Source organism: Falco biarmicus, chromosome 2, assembly GCF_023638135.1.
Source record: "Falco biarmicus isolate bFalBia1 chromosome 2, bFalBia1.pri, whole genome shotgun sequence".
NCBI classification, from domain to species: Eukaryota; Metazoa; Chordata; class Aves; order Falconiformes; family Falconidae; genus Falco; species Falco biarmicus.
Window position 1 is genome coordinate 63,282,252 of NC_079289.1, and position 24,176 is coordinate 63,306,427.

A 24,176-nucleotide genomic window follows, 5' to 3' on the forward strand; every position below is an offset into this window, starting at 1 on the left:
GTCACATTAAGGTATCCAAAAGATGTTGAAGGTGATACAATACAGAACCCCCAGAGACATCCTCAATTAATCTCAGATAAATTGATGTCATTTTGTCATCAACAGGTACGTTTTGGACCATTCTTTTTAAATAAATCACAAGGGATTTTTCAGGATGCTCAAGCCTCACCAGCAGCTCTGCTCCCATGGACTAACTTTGACTTGAGCAGAAGCAGAGCGGGATGACACCAGCTGTGTTTGCATGGTGGGGCAGGTGGTGTGCTTGTAGGCCATGCACCAGCCCCAGAGCAGATTTACCCCACAACGTACCCGCCAGTCCTAACTCACTGACTGCCCACATCGTGAACCTGCTGGAACTCACCGCCAGCTTGTCCATCCTTTCCTGTGCCTCTGGGCTTCTTCCCAAGAGCAAGCGTGGTGGAGAAGGACTACTCTGCACCTGTATCTCCCTTCAAGGTGGAGCTGAGGCAGAGCTACAATTTGCACCTAGATCTCTCCAGCTCTTGGCACACCTCCTGTCTTCACCGAGTAATTAAAAACTACAGAGGAGGACTTCTTAGCTCTTATACATCAGGTTGACCCTTCTGTCAGCTGATTTTTAATAACATTTTATACGAGTAGTACAGATGATGAGATAATAGTTCTTAGATGTACAATACATGTAACTTGATTTGATATACATATGTATCTTATATTTATTTTATATATGTATGTGTGTGTATGTGTATAAATAAATAAATAAATAAATAAATAAATAAATAAATAAATAAATAAATAAATAAAAAATAATAATCCCACCAGAAAATTGAAGGGTAATAACTGATAACAGGAAACTGCAGATATGGCCCACAGCTGTGCATTTCTGTCCAGTAAGTGCTAACACAGTTTGGGATGGAAAGCATCCAAGTTCTTCAGTCCTGCCAGCCCAGGCAATCCCATCAAATAACTATGCAATTTTTTTAGGCCTTAACATTTTTTTGCCCCAACATTTTTATTGGAAAAAACAGCTCCAAATCTCTCTTTGACGTTTATAAAGGACTCAACAGGCTGAGGGTTTTTTTATGGTCAATTTGCACCCAGTTTGCCAAGTCCTTGCTCTATCAGACAGGAAGAGCGTTTAGCCCCCTCATTGAAACCATGTGAAGGAAATTTAGGCTTCTGATCTCAGAAAAAGTACAGCTAGGATGGATCAAGGACAACACTTTTAAGAGTTTGTACGTCAGGATATCTGGTCATCCAGAACACCCTCTCCTAGCCATTATTTCTCCTTCTATACTGACTCTTCCTGGAGCCTAAAGAAAAAAAAAAAATTAAGTGATATGCTGCCTTTCCTGAAAAAAATGTCTTGCCTTTTTTCATCTATCATTAGTTGGCTTTGGAGGCTCTACTTTGAATACCATACATTAGTGATCTTCTTCAGGAAAGCGACTGAGAAGTCACAAGGCAACTGTCAGTTGCCTCCTCTCATGTTATTTGACATCTCATGTACAATACCCACGTATCTGATGCAGCTGCCACCTGAAAACTACTGCAACTGTTTGCTTTCTATATAAGATTGTATAAAGTAAAAAGTCTAACAAATGCAATGGAATATTCAAACCCTAAACAAGTGTTTCTTCTTTTCATCACTGTTCAGGAGTGTCTGACACTTTGGGGCAGACCATGATCCAGCAAGGACAGGCCTGGTCCAGGAGTTAAGGAGTAACTTATTTTCTCACTAATTACATGTAATTACGTTTCCACTTTTTCTGCTTGTAAAATGGGAGCCATGGCATTTATCTGCAATGTTAAAAAACGTATAAATATATGAATCAAAAATCTTGTACATCACTTTACTGCAAGTAATGGTTGAAGACAGTTAATCCTATATTCTTCGGGGTTTAATTTATAACTGCATACATAAACATAACCCTTCTTTTGAATTTGTGGCTGTTCAGATGTTAGCATTCAATGTACTTTTGCTATAGGAAGCAGAAAAAATTTGGCTGTCACAAGTCTATGCAACTATATAAAATTAGATTCACTCCGTAAGAATGACAAGAATGTCCTTTGCTGAACCTTAGTGCCTCACGGAAGAGCTGGCTGCATGTGAAAGGAGGTAGATGATCTTACATGTCCCCTCTCCTAGTACTTGCTGCCACATGATGAGTTAATATTTGATTAGACAGTGCTGTATCTATGACACCTGTTCACCAGGGAGACTAGGCCAACAACTGATGTAATCTACCTTATTATATACTTAATGATAGAGGAGAAGTGCTGTCTTTTCAGCTTCCCACGTCTGCTTTTCATTTCCTCTCCTACACATTCCTGAGGGGTCATGTTCAGTGCCTTGCAAGAGCAAACAAACAACTAAGGGTTGTTGGTTTTTTTTTTTTTTTTCTTTCTCTCTGTGCTTCTCTGCAATTTGCCTGAAAAAGAAGATAAAAGGTTTAAAAATTTCCACTGCACAGCGTGTTTCTGGAAAGAAATCTACTTCTTGTTATTAGTTATTAATATACATGTGTTGGCTAGATTTCTCTGACTACAATAGGTCAGGACAAAACATACCAAAAGCATGTGTTGCTGCTAAAGCTACAAAGAAGAGCTCATATTTTTGATAGTGGTGAACCAAGCGCTTCCAGATCCTGTTCACAAATGCCTTCTCAGACAATCTCAGGCTTTGACCAGTAGTACCTACTCATTTTTTTTTAGATCAGATCTCTGAAAAATCAAGCAGGTCTAAGTGAAACCTTGCAGGGGCTCCAAAGCACCTAATCTGAGCAGAATCCCAATTATTCTCCCCGCAGTTACTCATACCTGTGATCCCCAGGTCACAGCGCCTTCTGTCAGAAAAGCTGTTGCACCACTAGCAGTTGCAGTAATCTCCAGAATCTGGATATGATTTGTATTTCAAATGTATAAGGTTGTGTTCAGGACAGTCTATTCAGCTAGTTTAATTTGCCCTTCATAGCTCTTTTAGCTTTCCAGTTAAGAAACCCCCATCTTTATAGGGAATCCCTCAAATTCCCTCATGACTGTAGACGATTATAGCATTTCAGATACTGACTTTCTTACTCTGAGTAACTGTCGTTACAATGTTAATACATAATCTAGAGAATGTTCTCAAGTTTCCATTTCAGATTTTTCCTTCCCATTTTAAAGAGGTCACCATCTTTCCCTGAAGTACGATTTGCCATTGAACAGAGGAGGAGGAGAGCTGCAGTGTATTCTTGTTGGAACACCAGCACTTCTTTTCTTTTCTATGTGTTTTTTATTGGGAAAGGGAGGGCAGAGAATAAGGCAGTGTGTATCTTTTGCTGCCCTGGGCTAGGTCCTTTCCTTAGTTCGGGGACAATGCTAAAAGGCCTGGATGGCATTGGCTCCGAACAGAGGTGCTTGGCAGTTCCCAATTGCTGATCAAGGGTGGTCAAAAAATCTGTGAAAAAGCTGCAGTCAGTCTACATGGAGATGAGAGCAGTCATTTTGTTTGTAGATATGCCTGTTGAGCTGCCAAGAGTCTTCGTTCAGTTCTGTCTGGTACTCACCTTCTTACCTGTCAGAGTTCCCGCAGATGCTGCAACACATCCATGCCAGGACAGTAGGAGGTAGATCTCAATATAACTGTAAAATGATACTTACTGAATCTCCCCTGGGAGCCAGCGTCTGAGCATCACAGCTAGTGTGGGGATTCCCAGATACATTTTTGAAAGTGGCACACAGAAACAATCCTTGACACGGCATTCATGTGATTGCATTCAAGTCCCTGTGATTTTGTTGCCACTTTGATCACATCTCATAAACAGGTTCATGTCCAAAATTAGGCTGGAAAAAATGCCACTGTAATTATTTAGAGGAAATAGGAAGAGGGGAACATCTACTACTGCCAGCTATTATGTCCACAAAGATAACAAAAGCTTTGGCAGAAGATAGCACTGGGCATGTGCTAGCACTCTCCACTTTGAACCTCTTCCAGCAACCGATGGTGAAAAATAACCACTTTGGTGCAAGCCTGACAGGTACATTCCAGAGAAAGCATACGGTGAGTTACACCAGTCTAAAAGCTGTGCACTGAGAATAATAAAAAGGTTTGATCAATGCTCTTTAAACTGTTTTACAAGGACTTTCTTCCCTAGCCAGGTCATTTTACATGCTTATTTACTACAGTGTACATCATACTTCATGGAGCTGAGATGACAAATGAAGCCTGCCACAATTCCGCATGAAATGTAACATGTTTTCTCAGGCAAGACAGGAGTTGACAGAGCATCAAATGATCATGTTCCATCTATAACTTTCACTCTGTCAAATCTTCTGTCCTCTGCATGCCAATTATAATAAATATAGCTGACTGCATATAGCCAGAGGAAAATGAAGGCAGCTCTCTAACATATGTAAGATTCAGACATTTGTAAATCTTTTGATTGTTTACATAAAAGCAACGCTCTATTCTCTTTGGTTTAAAGAAAATAAGAAGCTGGAAAGGAATATATCTTTACAAATCAGCATCGAAATGTAAGTAAGAATATTCAGCTCAGAGTAACGTCCTCTTCCAGTGGGAGCTGGAGACAGACGTTTGCGTCAGTAAGCCTGGCTGGGTGAACTCCCTTTGCCATAGGAAGCATTTCTGAGCTCATGAGAAGCAGTAGTGGTTTATCCTCCCACAGGTATTAACACCTCAAGCAACACAAGCAGCATATTGTTTACTGGTGAGATATAACCAAAAACTACACACCTCCCTCCTTGCACTTTTTGGAAGGACTTTCTTCCGACACTGAAGGAACAGAATGGTTTAAAAAATTTTACTTTCAGGAAGTTATTTTTTGAAGTTGTTCTGATTGTTAGTGCGTCTTCCATAAAGAACATGCGGAGCTTTTTGCTCAGCTGTTAGTGCTGTAAGTTAGTTTGCGTATTATTTTTTATTTCTAATTATGCTGTACGGACCCCTCAATACCAAGTTCATATTAAATAAACTGTACTGTAACTAAGTGAATGGGTGGAATGATTTCCTTTCAGAGGCCACATGGAAGCATTCAGCCTCCCTGTTTTCAGACTGATGTAAAACTGAAAATAGAGGCTGAATGCTTCCATGTGGCCACCGGATATCTTTCCTTTACAACAATTAATTAATATCCAGACCATCACTGGTCTCAGCATTAGCCTGACCCTGATGTATACATTCAAGGATCCACATTGGTGCTTCATGTTCTCGCTGTGTTATCTAATTCAGGACGTGAAGTTTGTAAGAAAGATTATTTCTGCATGAAGAGGTAGAAATGCGATGGACAACACATCACGGCCGCTACGTCAGTGGCAGAGAGTGAGGAAGCTCCACTGCAGCCGCAGGAAGAATGCTGCTGGGCTCCTTCCGAAGGTCCGCGAGCAGGTGTGGCCAACACTGCTGCTACAGCAGGGGATGGAAATACCAAGACACTTGTGATTTCAAATTGTCAGCAGTTTTTCTTTGCGTCATATTTTCTGGCTTGGGTTTAGTGGGTGCTCTGGGGCCCATGTGCCTGACCCTGTGTTTTACATGTTTATGTTCCGCCTTCTGTAGTTAGTGCAGATTACTAAAGATTTGTAAAACAGGAAAGTTAGGAAAGGAATTCTCAAAAAGTCACGCAGCATTATGATTTCAATTATAAAAAGGTATGGTTTTAATACAATCACTTTTCTGGGAGTCTAGTATGGGGATATTGTTCTCAGGAGTCCTGTTTCATAGAAAAAAAAAGTGTATTTCATCAAGGAATTTACCACTGTGAAAAGGGTAAAAGATAGAATTACAAACTCCATGTCCATCTATCAGAAAAGACGCGCAGGCTAAGAGATCATTCGTTTCGAGATACAGACTGGATTATTTCATTACAGTCTATTTTTATCTAGGTATAGAATTTTATTTTATTTTATTTTTAACTGAAGATTGCTGCGTTCCTATTTCAGAAGGAAAACTGCTGGTGACTAGAACACGTCGGAATAGAGACAGAAACCTGGGAAAAGAGGGAACTGTCGGGCTGCTTTGCATTTTAGCGGGTTAGAGAGCGAGACGTTCGGCGGCCGCGCCGCCCGGCCCGGGCTGACCGTCAGGCGAGCAAGGGCGCCACCTGCTGTCCCAGGCGTGTCCCTGCGGGTCACGGCTCCCGCTGCAAGCGCGGCGCCCAGCCGCGGCCGGGCCAACTAAAGCTGCACCTCTTCGGGAAAGCTTCCTCCCAGATTTAACCTTACGCAAGGCAGTGTTAACAAACGATGCGGTTGCGGTCGGCTGTTCACACAATGAACTGTACTGCAGCCACTACGCTGGCTGTAAATGGCTGAACACAGGGCACTTGGAGATTTTTGAAAGCCAGATAGTGTTTCACACTGCTTTTCTGCTTTAGTACATGGGCTCTTCCTCGCTCAGGGCATCAAAATCTGGCGTTCACAACGTTTTCAGTAGATCTGATTGGTATTTGATAACCTCCAAAAAGTTTACTCACTGGCTTAAGTAGAAACAGCATCGCTAGCATGACAATGGTTTCAGTCATTTTCAGAGCTGGAGGTTACGGAATAAATAATTACTACTAGATATGTAAGACATCAATATATATTTCAAACAGTTGTTGAAAATTTTCAAAGGACCTTGTTTCCAAAATGCTCCTAGTTGAGAAAACACAGGTTAGTACACACCCAGCTGCAGTGAGCCGTCCCTTCACTGGCAAAAGGAATTGTATTCTTACATACAGATTTGATTTGAACATATATGAAGGACTTTACAAATTCAACTGTCTGGCACTTCTGACAGGTTCGAACCAAGCAAATTAAATCCCTAGCTGACCAGGAAATAAGCTGTAGAGTGCAACTAAAAAGTCTGAGCAGCAGCTTGGATTCTCTTGAGTTAGAGAAGGCTGAATTAAATCTGCTTAGTTCTTCATAGATGCGACAAGGAATCACCCTATAGTCTCCTCCTCCTCTTCTGAATAACAAGCAGCACTTCGGAAAACCCTGCATCAGGCTGATTAGACATAACCAGACTCTTGTATTTTATAGGCTGGTAAGCGTCTTCTCTAAGGACTGGTCATTTATAAATAAAATTATCATCTGTAAAAACTTCCATCAGACAGAATTGGCGCCAAAGGAAATGGCCAATTTCTGTACAGGGGCCCTCAGCCATCTGGCCAGCCAATGTCCTCAATGGTTTTAAGTGAAAGTCAGCAGCGACAGCAGCCACTTCTTTACAAATTTTGGAAAACCACATGCAACATTAACAAATTACGTGCTTTTCCTAAGGAAAAAGATATCACAGCCCATTTCTTCTTCAGACAACCAGAGCCAAGATGCACCTTGCCCATTTACAAGCAAATTTACAAGACATATTTTATTTTTTATCCTGTGTAATTCAGTTCTGATTTGTGCATGAAAAATTCAAGGGAAGAGTGAAAAATACATATAACTTGATCGCTTCCCATGAGCTAAGATGAAGTTAGCAGACTTTTGTAACATGTTCAAATCAAACATACTTCAGGAATGGGCACATAATCCATGTGTTTTTTCTATCGGTAACAGTTCTTACAAAATAACGATAGAGGTGTAAATCGGGTGTCCTGTTTTCCCCTTCTGAAGATGCTTTGTACATCTGAAAGATGTGCAAAACAAAAATAATCTAGGATTGCATCAAGCTTGTGCATTTATTGGTAGCTCATTAAAAATTAATTCATTGCTGTAAAGGAATGCTAATAACAAATTAGTAAAAACTTCTTCTTTTCTTCTGTTTTTTTTTTACACAAATAGTTTTATTACAAACTTGAATTCTTAAGAAATACACATGTAAGAAATTACACAAAGGCCTTGGCATTTGTAAAAATCTTTTGGTATTTCCATGGTAATAGTCTATAAAACACTTTTGGACACAGATGTGCTCAAACAATGGTATTATTGCACAGAAATTCTTTAGAAATATTTCTGAGGCCACTTTGAAGAATCTTTTTGGCACAATATTAACAAAATTAAGGCTTTATACTTTTCAAAATCAAGTCATTCAGTGTGTGAGTAGCATTTAAAACCCTGAAAAATATTAAATACAGAATAAAGACTACAAGCTCAAAGCGGGATTTACTATAATAAACACAAATAGCTATTAACCCGGGTTCAGTCTCTGCAACTTCAGTATTGAAATGGCCTATGTAAAATGAACATTTCACATCATCTTTTGGCATTTAACATCTAATTCATGACACTGAAAAGAAGAAAACTTTTGTAAGCTTCTTTTTGAAATTATAAACTCAGAGCTTGATTTGCCTAATGGTTGATACCTATATAAATTACTAAAATATTTATATATAATTTTTCCTTGACCATCGCTGGATCATTCTTTATTCCACAGGAAAGTTTGTCCTACTGCATAAAGAAGCTGCATAGTACCAACATAGCAGAAACACTTACTTGCCTATTTGGGAAACCAGTTTGGCAATCTCTTCCAGATGTAGACCCATTAAAACCAGTAACGCTGAAGACTACAAACAGAAGCAAAGGTTTGCAGAATGGCACTCTATGTTGTGAAAAGATGGTTACGTGTTGCTTAACCACAGTCTGTAATCCCAAAACTCTTTTTTACATTAGTATTGCTTTGTACAGGAACAATAAGTACATACCCAAGAGTCTGGGATTTCGAGACACCTAGATAACGGTAACAACAAACTTATCTGGGGAAGAAAAATGAATCAAAATATATAATACAAGAATGAGAAAGGGGGGTCAAACAGTATAAGGCAGAACTGCATACCTCCTAGCACCTTTGCATTTTTTCTGGATAAATGCTGACTTTTTATTCTATCAGTGCATTGCATTTATATAAAAAATACATATATTTTGATCAAAAGTGCCATTTGGCATGTCAACATTTGAAGCTTATCTTTGTTGTCTCTTTTCTTCTTCAGCAAGGACAGGGCCAGTAAAGCAGTGTGTGTTAGTTATGCAAGTTCCTAAAAGGCACTTTACTGTTTTCATATTGGACAACAATGAGGTACATATGATATATGTCTAGGCTTCATTGCTGTTAAACGAATAGCACCATATTGTGTGAAATTAGTTGAAATTCAAAAGTCATTATGTTTTTCTCATACAGACTTGACAACGGCTAACATTGGAGCGCAGATCCCCTGCTTTCAAAGTTGAGGGAGTTGGTTTCCTATTAAAAAAAAAAAATAAATGAAAAGACCCATGAACAACTGTTGATACAGTCAGTCCGTTTTCAGGTTTATAATTGACAACGCAAACTTTGCATGCAGCCAAGTGCCTCTTCAAGCTGTGCTGAATCAAGAAGGTGTCTCTTAAGTTCTCCAATGTATAGTCACTTTCAAGTTTGGTCACAAGCTATCACAATCACAAAACCAGTTAGTTTTAAACACTGTCCACTTCCAGTTACTTCAGAATTTAGTTCTGTCACAAGGCCGAACATTTTCCTAACTGGAAGACGCTACCTGTTTAATCAGCAGTTTGAAAACATGCTGGAATTTGGGCAGTAAAAAAAATATTAAGAAACTGAAGACATTTCACTGTTCATGGGTTTCTGCTAACTCTTGTGACTTTACAGAAAAAATGGAAAGCTAGCAAAGGAAATTACATGATGTCATACAGAAAGACAAACCAAAATCTTTAATCTCTAACCTATCATAAGCAGTTACTCCTAGCAACTGGCAATAAAGCATTTTCAGAAAACAGTGCGCTTACATTTAGCACTTTTCTTTAAAAAGGATTATGAGTTTAGAGGAAACTGAAGAGTATTTGTCAATTGTGATAGTAGGACAGGTCCCTTGATATGGGATTATTTTATTATTTTGAGATACAGTCTGTAGCCAGAAAAGGATATGAAGCTCACAGATTTCTGGGTAGGACTCAATGAATAAAAACAACTGTAGTGGTGACTCCTCTAAATTTTCCTCTGACCAGCTTTCCTCTTTCCTAGGGAGCCAATGCTTAACCCCAGCACTGACAAATGGGCTCTTTAAGCAGTAGCTTTTCTGGTTGATGAGATTATCACAACTCCACTGATAATCAGTGCTGGTGCTCAATTTTTCTACCTACTCAGTTGACAATTCTCTCATAGACAAACAGTCCAAAGTGGTTAAACAATCTGACTGAGACAGGCTAAGGAGCATTCACAGATGTAGAAGACATGAAGAGATGAAGGGTATCAGATGAAGGGTACCAGAAGCAGCAGCATGGACTGTAGTGAAGAAGATGTTTGCCTGCACTCTAGAGGAATGTCTGCTAATCAGGCAAGCTATGCAGACCTGGGAACTGGTCTATATGCTAACAGATCAATAAAATTTGTATGGAGCAGATTAGACTGTGTTGAAAAATACTTATGTGCAGGAGACCAGAAAAAAGCCTACTACCACTTAATTCCTCAAATTAGAACATCAGCAGGACTGAAGAAATGTCTAAGGCCTCTGCCTTCAACTGCATTTTATTCCGACATTACTTCCTCTTACATTAGGAAAAGGTAAATAATTGTTCAGCTCACTTAGTTCAACACCTGCACTAATTTCCAGTGGTTCTATTATGTGTTAACACCCACTAGAGTGGAATGTAATATTCTAACTTAATTTCAGCCAGTATGTCAGCCTATCCCAGTTACCACTCGGTGAATACAAACATAATGGAAATGCAAACACCGTTAGATTATTCTGAAAAGCAAAATGCTAGGTACAAATGACACATTGTAAACACTAATGGAAGATACATTCATTAATTCCCCCAAAAGCTATTATGATTTTTTTCTTTTTGTTACAAAAATCATTACCTGCGTATACTAACCAGGCTGGGGCACAGCCAATACTTGAACCATGTATTACCTTCAAACAATACTTCTCTTATTCAGTGACAACCCTTGACTAAGTCTCAAATACCGATAAATAAATCAAGGACTTACTTGAACATCTCGTTCCTCTCTATAGTGGCAAGCCAGAAGCTGTAAGCATTTGCATAATAATTGCAGGTGCCCCGGCCATGGCATTCAATGAAGGGAGCGCTTCGAAACTCCTCTAGGCAGGAACCAGGAGACGCCAGGGCTTGGCCAGAGCCCTCCGCACCAGCACTGGTGTGCTAGAAAAATGCAAAAGTATCAGTCAGAGAGGGATTCTTTACCTCTTCTGCTACAACACCTATTAACTCTCTTGCACAGGTATTTCTTCACATGCCTCTCCTTGTTCTCTGTTGCGTCTGTCTGCTGTTTTGTCCCTCAGCTCAAGGAAGAGCAAGAAGGTAGAGCTGAAGGGCTTGAGGTGGCACTGGGTTCTCTTGCTTAACTGCAGCACAATTCACCAGCAACATCAACTTCAGAGGCAGCTTTATGTACAGAAATCCTTCAGGACTGACAGTAGAACCCAAGAACTCCATATAGCACTCTATGCTAGCAACAGACCAGGGCCAGCTCTCCAACCCAGAAGACATACAGACGGGTAGGGTTTATACTGAATAGCTTAACACAGTTCCTGCCCCACATCACAGTGGCCTCTCTCCCACTGCGGAGTGCTAACAGCTTTGGATCCATGCTGTTTCTCAGATCATGTCCAGACCTTGCCTGGGAGAGTGTCTGTTGATATAGGTGGTGAGCATGACAAGAAGCATGCTAACAACTGAACAATATGGAAGACTACAGAGTGGCTCTTCCAAGCCACTCCTTGGCCCTATTTGCTTTGCTAGTATAGATACAGCTGAAAAAACTGGATAAAAGGACAAAAATGCCATTTGAAAACTGAAGGCTTATTCATCAAAAAATGGGAAGTGGATAGGCACTGATATGCTACAACTCTAAGAAGCTACTGCAAGGCTGCAACATAGATGTACAAAGACAATGGAAAATTATGCTTGCTTCCTCATTTATTCAGCCCTCGGATCCTGTGCTGGAGCTGCAAACAAGAAAGCAAGCTGTGTGCATTTCCCCAAAAGTGAACACCTAATTGCTATATTGCATTATTCTCATTTAGCAATTAGCCAGAATCTTAAGTCACCAGAAAGGGTAGAGGTCTAATGCCCTTCTAAGACCTGAAGCGACCTAGTCAGATATTAACTTTCCCAGAGCAGGAGTGCAGATCAGACACTCGAAAGAAGTGGTTTTGTCAGCTCAGAATATGCCCCAGTACACTTACCATGACAAAGGAGTAACCAATCCAAAGTGAACTCCAGCCTTCAGGACACGGTGGTATTTGAATTGTTTGACTGTGAACAGCTATTACCATAGCAGGAGCTTCACACACAGAGCATCTAGAAATACCAAGACACAAATGAGCTACACACACTTGAGGATTAGTATTTCCTTTTTCAGAAGTTATTTTAAGGAATCTTGAATCAGAAAATGTCACTTTCAAAACCAAAGGGAAATCAAAACATTTCATTTAGAAAAACAAACAACTGGTTCTTTTCTTTTTTCTTTTTTTTTTTTTTTTTTTCCTTCTCATTTGCTTAGGGACAGCTTGACTATTAAGTCTTATTCCTATTAGCTTTTCTATGAGCAAAGAACAAGAGATATCTTATTTGAATTCAAATATATTTGTCTTTTTCTAGTCCCATTTGTACTGTAGTTTCTAAAAGTGCTCAATGTCATGAACATGAAAGGCAAATAGCCAAACATTGTAACTCAGCAAGTATCACTTAAAAGTGGTCTGCTGTGACGAGAGACAAGTAACAGCAATTCATCATCCTAAACATAGCCCTGAGTGACTTCCAGAGAGAAAGCCATCTCTCTGGAAAATGTCTTACAAAGGTAATCACTGCTAATCTAATCTAATGCAGACTCTGCCTCATGCATTTTCCTTAAAAGTGGCTTTTATTTACATTTGTGGTCTTCATCTCCAGTAAGAGATTTCTCGCGAAATAACTTCAACAATGGACTTGAAAGCTACTCTTCAGAAAGCTATGCAGCACCAGTTCTTTTACTTTAGATAAATCCATTGTGTCTCAGAACTGCTAGGTTACCGAATAATCCAATGACCTATCGTGCCTTCACAGGAGAATCATAAAAAAATGTTAAGTTGGGCTGGAAATTTTAATACGGGAGCTGGTAATAAGGAATTTAATAGATATAATCCATTTTTCCTTGTAAAACTCCTAAATTGGCTACTGCAGTTAGCAATGATGAAAAAGACTCGAAACAGATACTTAGAACTAAACAGTCTGATTCTTGTTATCAGAGCGGTGAAAAGAATCAAGTGCAAAATGGATTAAGGTGGATTCTGGAAAATGCACAGAAGCAAAGGAGTTCAGAATGAAAGCCTTCTATTTCTGACTTGTGAGGACTGCTGTCATACCTACTGCCTTCATCTTTAGTGCAGAAGCAAGACAGTTATTTTAAGAAACACATCAATGAAAGAGTAAGTTAAAAGAAGAATGTAAAGCTGTCTCTATTCTTGGAGCTCTGCTTTGCTTCAAGAGATTTCTGGTATTTCAGTGGAAGGCCTTACATGAAAAGAAATCCCATGACCCAAGGCAGCAAGTGACACTTCTACACCTTTTCAACTTTTGGACAGGGAAAACACTTGGTTTAAAAGCCTTGACTGATAAAATAAATTGAAAGAATAGTCTTCTCGGATCCTTTGCTGGTTTAAAAAATGTGTATTACAATTATCTCACTCTCTTCTACGGCTAAAAGGAGAAAAACCCATGCACACATACACACATATATGTGTGTGTATATACATATATATATATACACCCATATACATTTTTATGGTGCAAAAGCTCATCTATATGCATAAGATAAAGCAAAATGTTGGTGGGTACCTCCCTGAGCAAGAGTTTCAAAAGTGATTGTTAAAGGTTATTTTGGGTGCTTGATCAGCTATGGCATAAGAGGAATATGAATTTCAGAGGTTGGTCATTTGAATTTTTCTGAAAGTCAAGCCCCTTCCACTCACATCTAATGAACAATCAAAAACGTCACATAAAAACTATAGCCTCTCTTGAGAATCTTGCCCTCAATCTGCCCACTCATTTTCAAGGCATATAAATTTCTATGGCACTAAACAAAAAATACAGCAGAGAGTACAACTGCAGACACAAGATGGATTCTGTTATGCGGAATAAATACTGAACGTTTTGCAGCAATGCCAAATAGCTTTTTGAACATACCAAGATGTCAAGACTACAACCCACTGATGATTTGAATTGTCCTTTCTCTCAGAGGGTATATACAAACCTGAGAAAATAATAACAGCAATCTTCACTCCTATTTACTTTACATGGCAGGAAGGGTGATCAGCAAGAGCCGATACTGATCAGAAGCAGTGATAGGAATCATAGTAATGCCTATATCTAATCATTATCATCTAAATTTTAAGTTTAAGATTCCCTCACCAGTGATGCTGTTCACCACACTCTTGTTCATACCTCTGCCTTCAGCACTGGGCGTATTATGACAGGTTAGTTTTTGTTAATGGCCTTAAAATCTAAAATGGACCAAAAGTTCAGTATGTTGAATTGATGGCAGAACAGTCATGTTTGACACAAGTGCCACACTTTATGCTAGCTGAGAATCTAGAATTATTAAAAAATAGATGACTGATTTTGCAACCATTTCCTTTAATTCAGACAATAATGGCTGTATTCAAGTAGTATGACCAAAACAATGGAAGAAACCTAGCAATCTACTGTATGATAATGCAACCATTTTCAAGCACAAAGAAACCAAGCCCTAAAGAGCTCCTAGCTATGGCTAGTCAAAAACGGAAGTGTTTTAGATAAGAATTGTGAATAAATTCAAAACTTTTTCTCCTTCAAAGTACATTATAGCTTTTGCAAAACATAATTTCAAAGTAGCTCTTTTCATTTCAATTAGACTCAAAATAGACTACTCATTTGTTTGGGTTTCCCCCAGATGGATTTATTTTTTATCAAAGTCTAAACTGAACCATTTCATCAAAGGATCTCAAACTTTAAATTTTTAAATTTAAAGGCAGGAAATAAAAATATACAGATTAAAAGCCTTCTTAAAAAAAAAAAAAAAGAAAAAAGCACCATATGCACTTTTCACAGGCTTCTTCATTTTACAAACACAGCAAAATTGAAACCGTACCTGCTGATGAATGGTCTAATATTATCACCAGTGATCGGAGCCATACTCATCGGCATGGGTTCAGGAGTGGACAGCCAGTAGGAATAGTCATTCCTCGATGCAAAGTTACATACGTTGTTGATATTGCAGAATAAGAAAGGCATGGTACTAAATTTACGAAGACAGCTTCCTGCTGTGCCTGAAATGTTAAGTGAAAGGTTATTTGTTAACCCATTTTTATTAAACCATTGCCAACCTCCAAACAAATATTTCCAGGAGCTGCTAAAAAGCAGATGACACTCACTCTGGAAGGCCCAGCTCTCCCAAAGTGACTTCTCTTAGCTCCGTAAGGAAGGAACAGGGCAAGGCAAGGGGTAGCCCCATCTTGCCCATAGAATTATGGAATAATTTAGACTGGAATAGACCTCTAGAGGTCATCTGTCCTAACCCCTTGCCAGTTAGATCAGCTTGCTTGGGTCCATAGCCAGTTGAGTTTTGAGTATCTCCAAAGACAGATTCAACAACCTCTCTGGGGTCCCACTCCAGTGTTTGAGCATTAGCATGGTTAAAAAAGCTTTTCTTTTTGTTTCATTGGAATAGATCTCATACTTTGTGTTCATTTCTTCTTCTGTCACTGAGCCCCTCTGAGAAGGGTTTGGCTCCATCTTCTCTATCCTATGTGCAGACAGCAAAAAAGGCTTCTCCCTAAATTTCTGTTGAGGCTGAGCAAACGCAGCTCCATCAGGTTATCCAGACCTCACGAGCCATCTTAGTAGATAGCTGTTGTATTCACTGTGGTACATCACAGTTTCCCTTTCTCTGGGAGGCCCAAGCCTGGGCACAATTTACCAGATGTGACTTCACAGTGGCCAAACAGCGGGGAAGAATCACTTCCATCTGCTGTTTGCACATTTGCCAACAGAGGCCAGTAGGCTGGGCAGTGGGGAATGGGGTAGCTGTTTCAAGGGCACACTGCTAATTCATGTTCAGTGTTGTGCACCAGGGCTCCCAGATCCTTTTCTGCAAAGCAGCTTTCTAGCAGTCTTTACTGCTGCTACTGGAAATAGCGCTCCACCCTTAGTCTGTTCTGTTGCATGACTTTATTTCATTCTAGGTGTACTCCTCTGCATTTGCCTTCACTGAACTTCAGGTTCTTCTCAGTCCTTTTCTCCAGCTTGGCCAAGTCCCTCTGAATGGCAGCTGCGTTCACTAGTGAATCAACCATCCCTTCCAGTTTGGCATTACCCACAGCCTTGCTGAGAGTGCACTCTATCCCATCATCCAAGTCATAAATAAATTCATTAAATAGTATTGACCCAGTACTAATTCCTGAGTGACATCACTAATCAACAACCACCACTCAGACTTTGTACATCTGATCACATCTCTCTGAGCTTGATGGACGCACCAATTTCCCACTCACCTTATCATCTACTTAGGCAGTCCATAACTTGCTACTATGACTACAAAGGTACTATGGATGGACCATGTCAAAGGCTTTGATAAAAACTTTCTTAAATAAAAACTAAACGGACACAGTTTCCACTATACACCAAACCATTATTTGTACCAGCCTAAAAGGTTGTATTTGTACCAACCAGCTAGCCAAGAATAATTACACAGGTTTGTTCAATACAGTTCTACAAATGAAAGAAACATTTGGTTTGTAATGAGTTCTATTTGAATTCTAATTTGGTCTCTGCTTACCCAGATCTTGGCCATGTGCTCTTTCATTCCCTTGTACATAAAGTAAGGAGTAGCCATGGTAAATCAGCCTTGTTCCAAATGGACACGATGGTTCTTCGGTGGTTTGACTGTGTCTAGTAACAAGGAAGCCATGAGCAACAGATGGTGCACCTGGTGGGCCCATAGCCCCAGGCAAACCTTCAGGGCCAGGTGGACCAGGGAATCCTCTGGGCCCTACAATACAGAGAGGTTTTTTTCATCTCTACAAACAGCAGTACTCTGCCTACATAACTAAAGAAGTGAAAATAGATATATTGACACCTGATCTCCTATGTTAATTTTCTATGAAAGAACCAGGTCTTTGAAGAACTCATGGGCTTACCTGGGGGACCATAAGGACCAGCTTCTCCTTTTTGCCCAGGTTTACCATCAAACCCTGGACTACCAGGTGGTCCAGGTACACCTGAAGGTCCTGTCACCCCTGTTGAAAAGCAAGGACTAGTTATTACCGGATAATACCTCATGTTAGCTCTGACTTACTGGCTTTTAATACAGTACAGCACAGGCACACCTCAGCATAAGCTAAATTCATGCAGATTCAGTGTGTATATTTCAATATCTAAAGCACATACATGGGTTACTGCAAGTCAAGTGATTATAGTAGAGAACAAAGAAGTAAGCAGAAGGCGTACTTCTAAAATAACTAGTATTTGTCTGGACTATGAAAAGGAAAGGCAGCAATCTCCTCCCTCTCTGCTTATCATATGACTCAATCAAAAACAGACCACAAAAAGTAAGGTCATGAAAATCAGCATTCTCCTAGCTGCTTCCCAAACAGGTTTTCAGACATATGCTATGTCTTCCTTTTATCAATTTCTAGGGATGCTTTGAGTCTGATTGTATTTATACTGAGTACATAAACTCAGCAACTCTGACTTTGGGAAAAAGAAGTTAACACCATATCATATCCTGTGGCATATCCGAAGCTTCAGATTGTCACAGCTGTCCTTTTCCTGATCTCTCAGAAAGCAATACTGTGTTCATGTATTGAACTGACTGCTAGAAAACAGCAACATATCCCATACAAGCAAACCAATGCTGTGTTCAGTTGCTGAGATTATTTCACAGCTATATGCTAATGGTTAGCAGCTGCAGAATTGCAACCCCACCTTCAAAAGCAAACTTCCGTATCAATTACTTCAATTATATTCCACCATAATACCCCATCATCTTCTCATAAAACAATCAGGAACAAAGCTTTCCCTTAGAATATTAATAGCTTAAGAATACCTCTGAGCTCCCACTCTCCATGTGCTGTCATTGTGAAGGACATGTGTCCTTGTGCCAGCATTCTATTTGTCTTACTTTTTGCTCCATTCCCTTATTCCCTAATGTGTTAATTTTTTTTAGTTCACATTTTCTTTCTAAAAATTGCAATATCTGGACTAAGAGATGAAATCTAGGACTGTGGAACAAGCTTCCCGAGGAAGCACTTTCCACTCCAAGGTTAAGGTGTTTTTCCTCATGCTTGTCTTCTCCCAGACACACACAGTAATTAAGTTTGGATTCAACACTGAAAAAAGAAGGTACCTCAACAAATACATTCTGGGGAAAGGATGAGCACTGTGTTGCAGTCATTCTGCTTAAAGTTAATCTCAGATACTGATGACTGCAGAGTGAGAGCATATAAAAAAATTACTAGGAAGGCATCTATTTCTGGGACTCCTCTGGATGAGCTTCAAAAAGGACTCTCTTCCTCATCACAATTTAAGTGGCTATTAAAAGCTGGATAATATTATACAAAAAATCTTCCAATGTCTAGCCTACCATTGGCCTCTTTTTACATTACTTAAAATGGATTTGTACTGGTAAGTTAGAAAGTCTCACCTTGCTGTCCTTTGGGACCTGGAAGTCCTGGGAAACCTTTGAGACCAACTGGTCCTACAGGGCCAGGTAAGCCAGGATCCCCTTTAACAAGCTGAAAAGCACCTGGTGGGCCTGGTGGGCCTTGTAAACCTGCCAATGTTAACAGAGGAAGTCAGCATGTATGTAGTATTGCACAATAAGGAAGCGAGAAAACAGTGTTACTTTGTATTGCCATTTATGTAGTTGGAGAACAGAGCCTATACCTACAAGTCATCAATGTGTCCAGGACTTCTCATGTGCACTGAGTAGAGCCATACCTGTTAAGAAGCCAAACCTGAAGTTGTCTGAGGGTAGAAGACAATGGGGTTCAAGGGACAATGGGGGAAACAGCCTGAGCTGGGCCTCTGCCACTTAGAAACTTCTGGTAACACCTAAGTAGCTGCACAGGCTGCTGCTGAAAACCATATTGCTACCTCCCACATTCTCATCTCTCCCCAGACAGAACAGAGCAGCCCCACAGATGTAGCTCTGACCAGAAGCAATGCAACCAGCGCGGGCAAACAGGGAGTGCCATCTCTTGGGGGTGGCATTGGCAGTTTGCGCAGCGGTTTGCTCAGAAGAGCTGCACACTGCCCGTCACCGGGCGGCTGCCTGCTTTGCTCGCCGGCAGGCTGAGGCTGCAGCCCCGACAGTCACACCAACCAACTGATGGCTCTGCAAGCCAACCCAGAGGTCTCCATGGAATTATTATTAGAAGGATGACATCTTTCAAAAGAATTACCGTTCTTAAAGTGGACTCTTTTTCTAAGAACTGTAAGGAGATTGTGACCGGCTGAAAGAAAATGGTGTCCAACACTGCAACTACAAGGCTATGGCCAAAACCCAAACAGAAGCACTACAGACTATCTACGCTGATATCTCCACCCAAACAGACCTCCCAAGGACTGAAATAGCTGTCCAGACCTTAGGCTGCATGGGGTTCCCTCAGCAAGGTTGCGGGTGACCCCAGTTGCATGGTGTAGTTAATACGCTAGAGGGAAGGGATGCCATCCAGAGGGACCTTGACATGCTTGAGAAGTGGGCTAATGTGAACCTTACGAAGTTCCACAACACCAAGTGCGAGGTCCTGCACCTGTGTTGGGGGAATCCCCAATATCAGTACAGACTGGGGGATGAATGGATTGAAAGCAGCCCTGAGAAGGATTTGGGGATACAGGTAGACAAAAAATTGGGTATCAGCCATCAATGTGTGCTCTCAGGCCAGAAAGACGACTGTATTCTAGGCTACATGAAAATAAGCACGGCCAGCAAGTGGAGGGAGGTGATTCTCCCCCTCTAGTCTGCTCTCATGAGACCCCACCTGGAGTACTGTATGCAGCTCTGGGGTCCTCAGTACAAGAAAGACAAAGACCTGATGGAGGAGGTCCAGAGGAGAGCCATGAAAATGGAAAATGGTCAGAGGCCTGAACACCTCTCCTGTAAAGAAAGGCTGAGAGAGTTGGACTTGCTCAGCCTGGAGAAGAGAATGCTCTGGGGAGACTTTATTGTGGCCTTTCAATACATAAAGGGGGCTTATAAGCAAGATAGAGAGAGACTTCTTAGCAGGGTTTGGAGTGACAGGGCAAAGGGCAATGATTTTAAACATAAAAAGGGTAGAATTAGCTTGGACTTAAGGAATAATGTGGGTTTTTTTTACAGTGAGGGTGGTGAGACACTGGGACAGAGAATTTGTGGATGCCCCATCACTTGAAATCTTCAAGGTTAGGTTGGATGGGGTTTTGAGCAACCTGATGTAGTGAAAGATATCCCTGCCCATGGCAGGGGGATTGGACTAGATGATCTCTAAAGGTCTCTTCCAGCCCAAACCATTCTATGATTCTATGGTTCTAGGACACCAATTAAAGATTCTAATAATAACAAAACCTCAGTATTGATTTTTCAGAGCAGGCGATAAATACATTCACTTTCTATGCAATACTTCAATCTAATCTGACCATTCAGATGCTGATATCATGATATCTGGTTTCATATTCTACCTGTTTGCGTTGAATAAAGGGGAGGGAGATACCCATTAATTAGTTACAAATGACCATTTTAACAACAACATCTGGGAAAAAAAGCAAGGCTTTATATTGTACCTTTAGATCCAGGAAGACCTTGGTCACCTCGCTCACCCTTAAGGCCTGGGAAGCCAGGAGATCCTTTTGGACCTGGAGTCAAAGGAAATATTTACATAAAAATTAATTGATTTGGAAGGATATGTGCAGAATAATCATGTATGACCCCATGATCAGGTAAGGGCCATGACTTTATTCACACAAGTACTTTTCACCTGTTTGCCAGAACAAGATAAAAACAACAGCACTAAGCCACCAAAGAAATGAAGACTGGAAACAGACTTATCTTACTTTAGTTAATAATATATTTCTCGAAATTACAAGAATTAGTTTTTTTATTAATAAACATTTTTTATACAGGTGGTGTTTTCATGTATGTGATGGTGACAGTAGCAGCAATATGGTCAGCAATGGAGACATACTAAGACTGGATTTTCCCAAATACAGCTGTAACATTTGCCTCTCCAATTCTCAAGAAAATCTTGAAGATTCTTAACTGGTAATGTCTAAACCATTGATTTTACATCCACCTTTTAAAGCAAGTGCACACTTGAAAGTAGCAAAGCAAGACAACAGGCAAAAGGCAAAAAACCTCGAGAAAAATCTCAATGCTTTTGTGTGCTTTTTGATGCAGCTTTCAGTGTCCTGTTTCAATAATTTGTAACATAGAGTCAACATTCTTTAAGCATCTTCTTTGAGAGAGGAAGGATATGAAAGAGACATCTTTGCATACTTCTTAGGAATATGGTAAATTTTCTTCTCACCTGGAATACCTGGAACTCCTGGAGGTCCCAGATCACCCTTAGGACCAGTATCTCCTGGTGAACCAGGACTACCCTGTATAAAAGAAAATGTGAAGTATAGTTATCTTACACTATTATGATACAACTCACAAATAGGCTGTGTATTTCTTAAAAACCTATGAAAAAAAATTAAAATGAGAGAAAAGCCATAAAGTTTAAGGAATGGTTACTCTCTACCATGATTAGATAAGAAACTTCTCTTACAAGAACAAGCATAACACCTTATTCTTACTCAACTATTTATTGCTTTACAAAGATACTATAATAGAATAAGGTCTCACTAACAGTATAGCTAATTAAAAGTATAGCCATAGACCATGCTGTTATGAAAACCATCACTAAGCAGAAATCTAAGCAAATAATAATTTCAGTGCAGACCCAGCAGACGGTGGCTACTTAGATAATCAAATGGGGTAACTCTAGACCACAGTAGACTTGAAAACTTCTACATTCGCATATGGAATGAAATCAAATGTGCTCAACAATTTATAATTTTCTGAAGATTTTTACTTTTCAACAGGGCTAAAATACTCAAGGATTTAAACGCTTCAAACACAACATGAACTCCTCCTTCTGCCTTCACTATTATAAACTGCTCCCCTGAAATTAATGGTCACAAGTTCATTGTAGCCTCACTTCAAGGAAAAACAAGCCCACTTTTCAAAAGACGCTGTGAATAGTCATTCAAAGGACTGCCAATTTTCTGTTCTTTTGTCTGTTGCAGATCATCTGCAAAAAGCTTGTTAAGTATAGTTTAGAGATTTGCCCTGGCTTAAGGAATATGGCAGTGATAGTCCCCAGTATAATAAAATGTGGAACACAAGTGGAGGAAAGAAACAAAACCCCTTTGCTAATTAACGTGTTGAGCAGAGGCGGGAGATGTGAATCCAGTACTCAATGAAAAATAATACTAGTGGTAGGATTAATCTTATCATATTTGCAGAGCAACAGAATAGATACACACAGAACTGATTTTTCATTTGACATAAGTTAGATGTTTATATGAAGGTGAGAAGAATGGCTCCCTACAAACGTCTGATTCTTTCCACTGACTATAAAGGGAGAAGAGATGACTAGTTCAAAAATGGATGTCAGCAGTGAGGCTTCCAAAGTTAAACAAAAGAAGCGCTGCCCTCGGAGTGGTAAGGGAGGCATTAATGAAGTAAGGTTCCCTGGTTTCCTTCAGTCATATAGTCACAGTATGCAGAACTGTTTAAAGAAACGGCCATCTTTTTGTATCATGATGTGAACTCCTGTAACACATAACAGGAGGGTTAACATTCATTCAGAAGACAGTCACATGTCAGATGACCTCTTTAAAAGAGGCTTTTTAAAATATTTTTAGGTTATAATTATAAAACAGAAGTATTCATAAGAAGAGTTTCATGGAAGCTTTCCATCAAAATACTTTTTCCACAACAGTATGCAGTTTCTTAAACTTTTTTTTTTTTCTTCCTCATCAGATATAGCTTGGCAAACAATGTTTTGCTTTGGTTCTTTTCCAAACAAAACAAAACTATTTCGGTTTGTGAAAATGAAAATGGTTCTTTTCTCATTTCAGTGTTAAAATGCACAGAAAAACCCATTTGTGTTTCACAGTCTAATCTCCTCATTCACTTCTTTTGGATATGATTTTTGGACAGGCTGTGTCACCCATCTTGTAACAAAATCTTCTTTCTGATATAGGTTACCATATACCTGGCAACCTCTATGAGCAATTGAGCCGTAATCAGGGCAGGAGCCTGTCACAATGGGGAGGATAAAGACATTAGAAACCCATCTTAGTATGTGCCACCAGAAATCTATTGAAATAACTCTCACTGGAGCATTTCACACTGAGTTAACGACCCAATACCATGCATTGTGGCTTAAGGCACAGAATCAAAATCCTTTGGCATCTCCCATTCTTGATAAACAAACAGTCTTGGACTGGAATATCAGCCTGTAAAGAGCTTTAGAATTTCCTGGGATATAGAAATTTAGCACTATGCAGAAGTACTGCAAATTCTTAAAATAAGAATATTATTTTGAAATTCACTTCCTTCAAGCTGGTATGGTGTGATCTCAAAGATAAAAAGGCATAGCCAAGATTTGGTGTCAGAACAGTGAAGCAAATCCTGAATGTCTCTGTGAAGTGAATCCTGGATGCACAAAAGGATACAGTGGATCTTTGCATTATCGAGAATAATGTGGACCTTTTACGTCCACTATCAGTATCCTGCTTTTTCACATCAGGACCCTATTCCCGAGTCTTCCTTTTGTACACTAGGAATTGTTGAGTCATATCCACCTACTTTCCTATTCCTTCTTCCAAAATTATCATCATCATAATCACAATTATTATTAATAATTCTTTATTTTTATTATTTTCTTAGTAGGAAAGAGGAATAGTTAAAATATAGACTGTATTTTTCAGTGTGGAAGAAGGCAGCGGACACTCCAAGAGGAAGAGTATAGAAGACCAACTATTCTGGGTGACTGTCTTATTCTGCTTCATTCTCCCTAATACACAGAAAAGGGACTGGTTTAGACCAGGGAAAATGAATAATATACGACCACAAAGTACTAATATCATTGCCTGTTTGTATTTCTAAATCAGCAGCTATATTTCATCACTTACAGTACTGAAAGTGCACTTTATTTGGAAGTTTTCATAACAAAACCAAACAATTCAGATATTTTCAAAAGGCAATTTATCAT

General features: G+C 39.7%; 1 protein-coding gene across 2 annotated transcripts in view; it reads right to left on the reverse strand.

Annotated features, from left to right (window-relative positions):
- Window positions 1-7,616: 7,616 nt before the first annotated feature.
- COL4A1 (collagen type IV alpha 1 chain) overlaps window positions 7,617-24,176 on the reverse strand; it is a 124,706-nt gene continuing 108,146 nt past the window's right edge. For both annotated transcript variants that reach the window (XM_056327321.1, XM_056327322.1), the window contains exons 44-52: window positions 21,438-21,510; window positions 20,695-20,766; window positions 18,578-18,706; window positions 17,073-17,171; window positions 16,712-16,924; window positions 15,026-15,203; window positions 12,105-12,219; window positions 10,886-11,058; window positions 7,617-9,139 (exon numbers count right to left, since the gene is read on the reverse strand). In XM_056327321.1, the coding sequence (XP_056183296.1) occupies window positions 9,058-9,139; window positions 10,886-11,058; window positions 12,105-12,219; window positions 15,026-15,203; window positions 16,712-16,924; window positions 17,073-17,171; window positions 18,578-18,706; window positions 20,695-20,766; window positions 21,438-21,510 (1,134 nt within the window). In that variant the 3' untranslated portion in view covers window positions 7,617-9,057. The remainder of the gene's footprint in view (window positions 9,140-10,885; window positions 11,059-12,104; window positions 12,220-15,025; window positions 15,204-16,711; window positions 16,925-17,072; window positions 17,172-18,577; window positions 18,707-20,694; window positions 20,767-21,437; window positions 21,511-24,176) is intronic.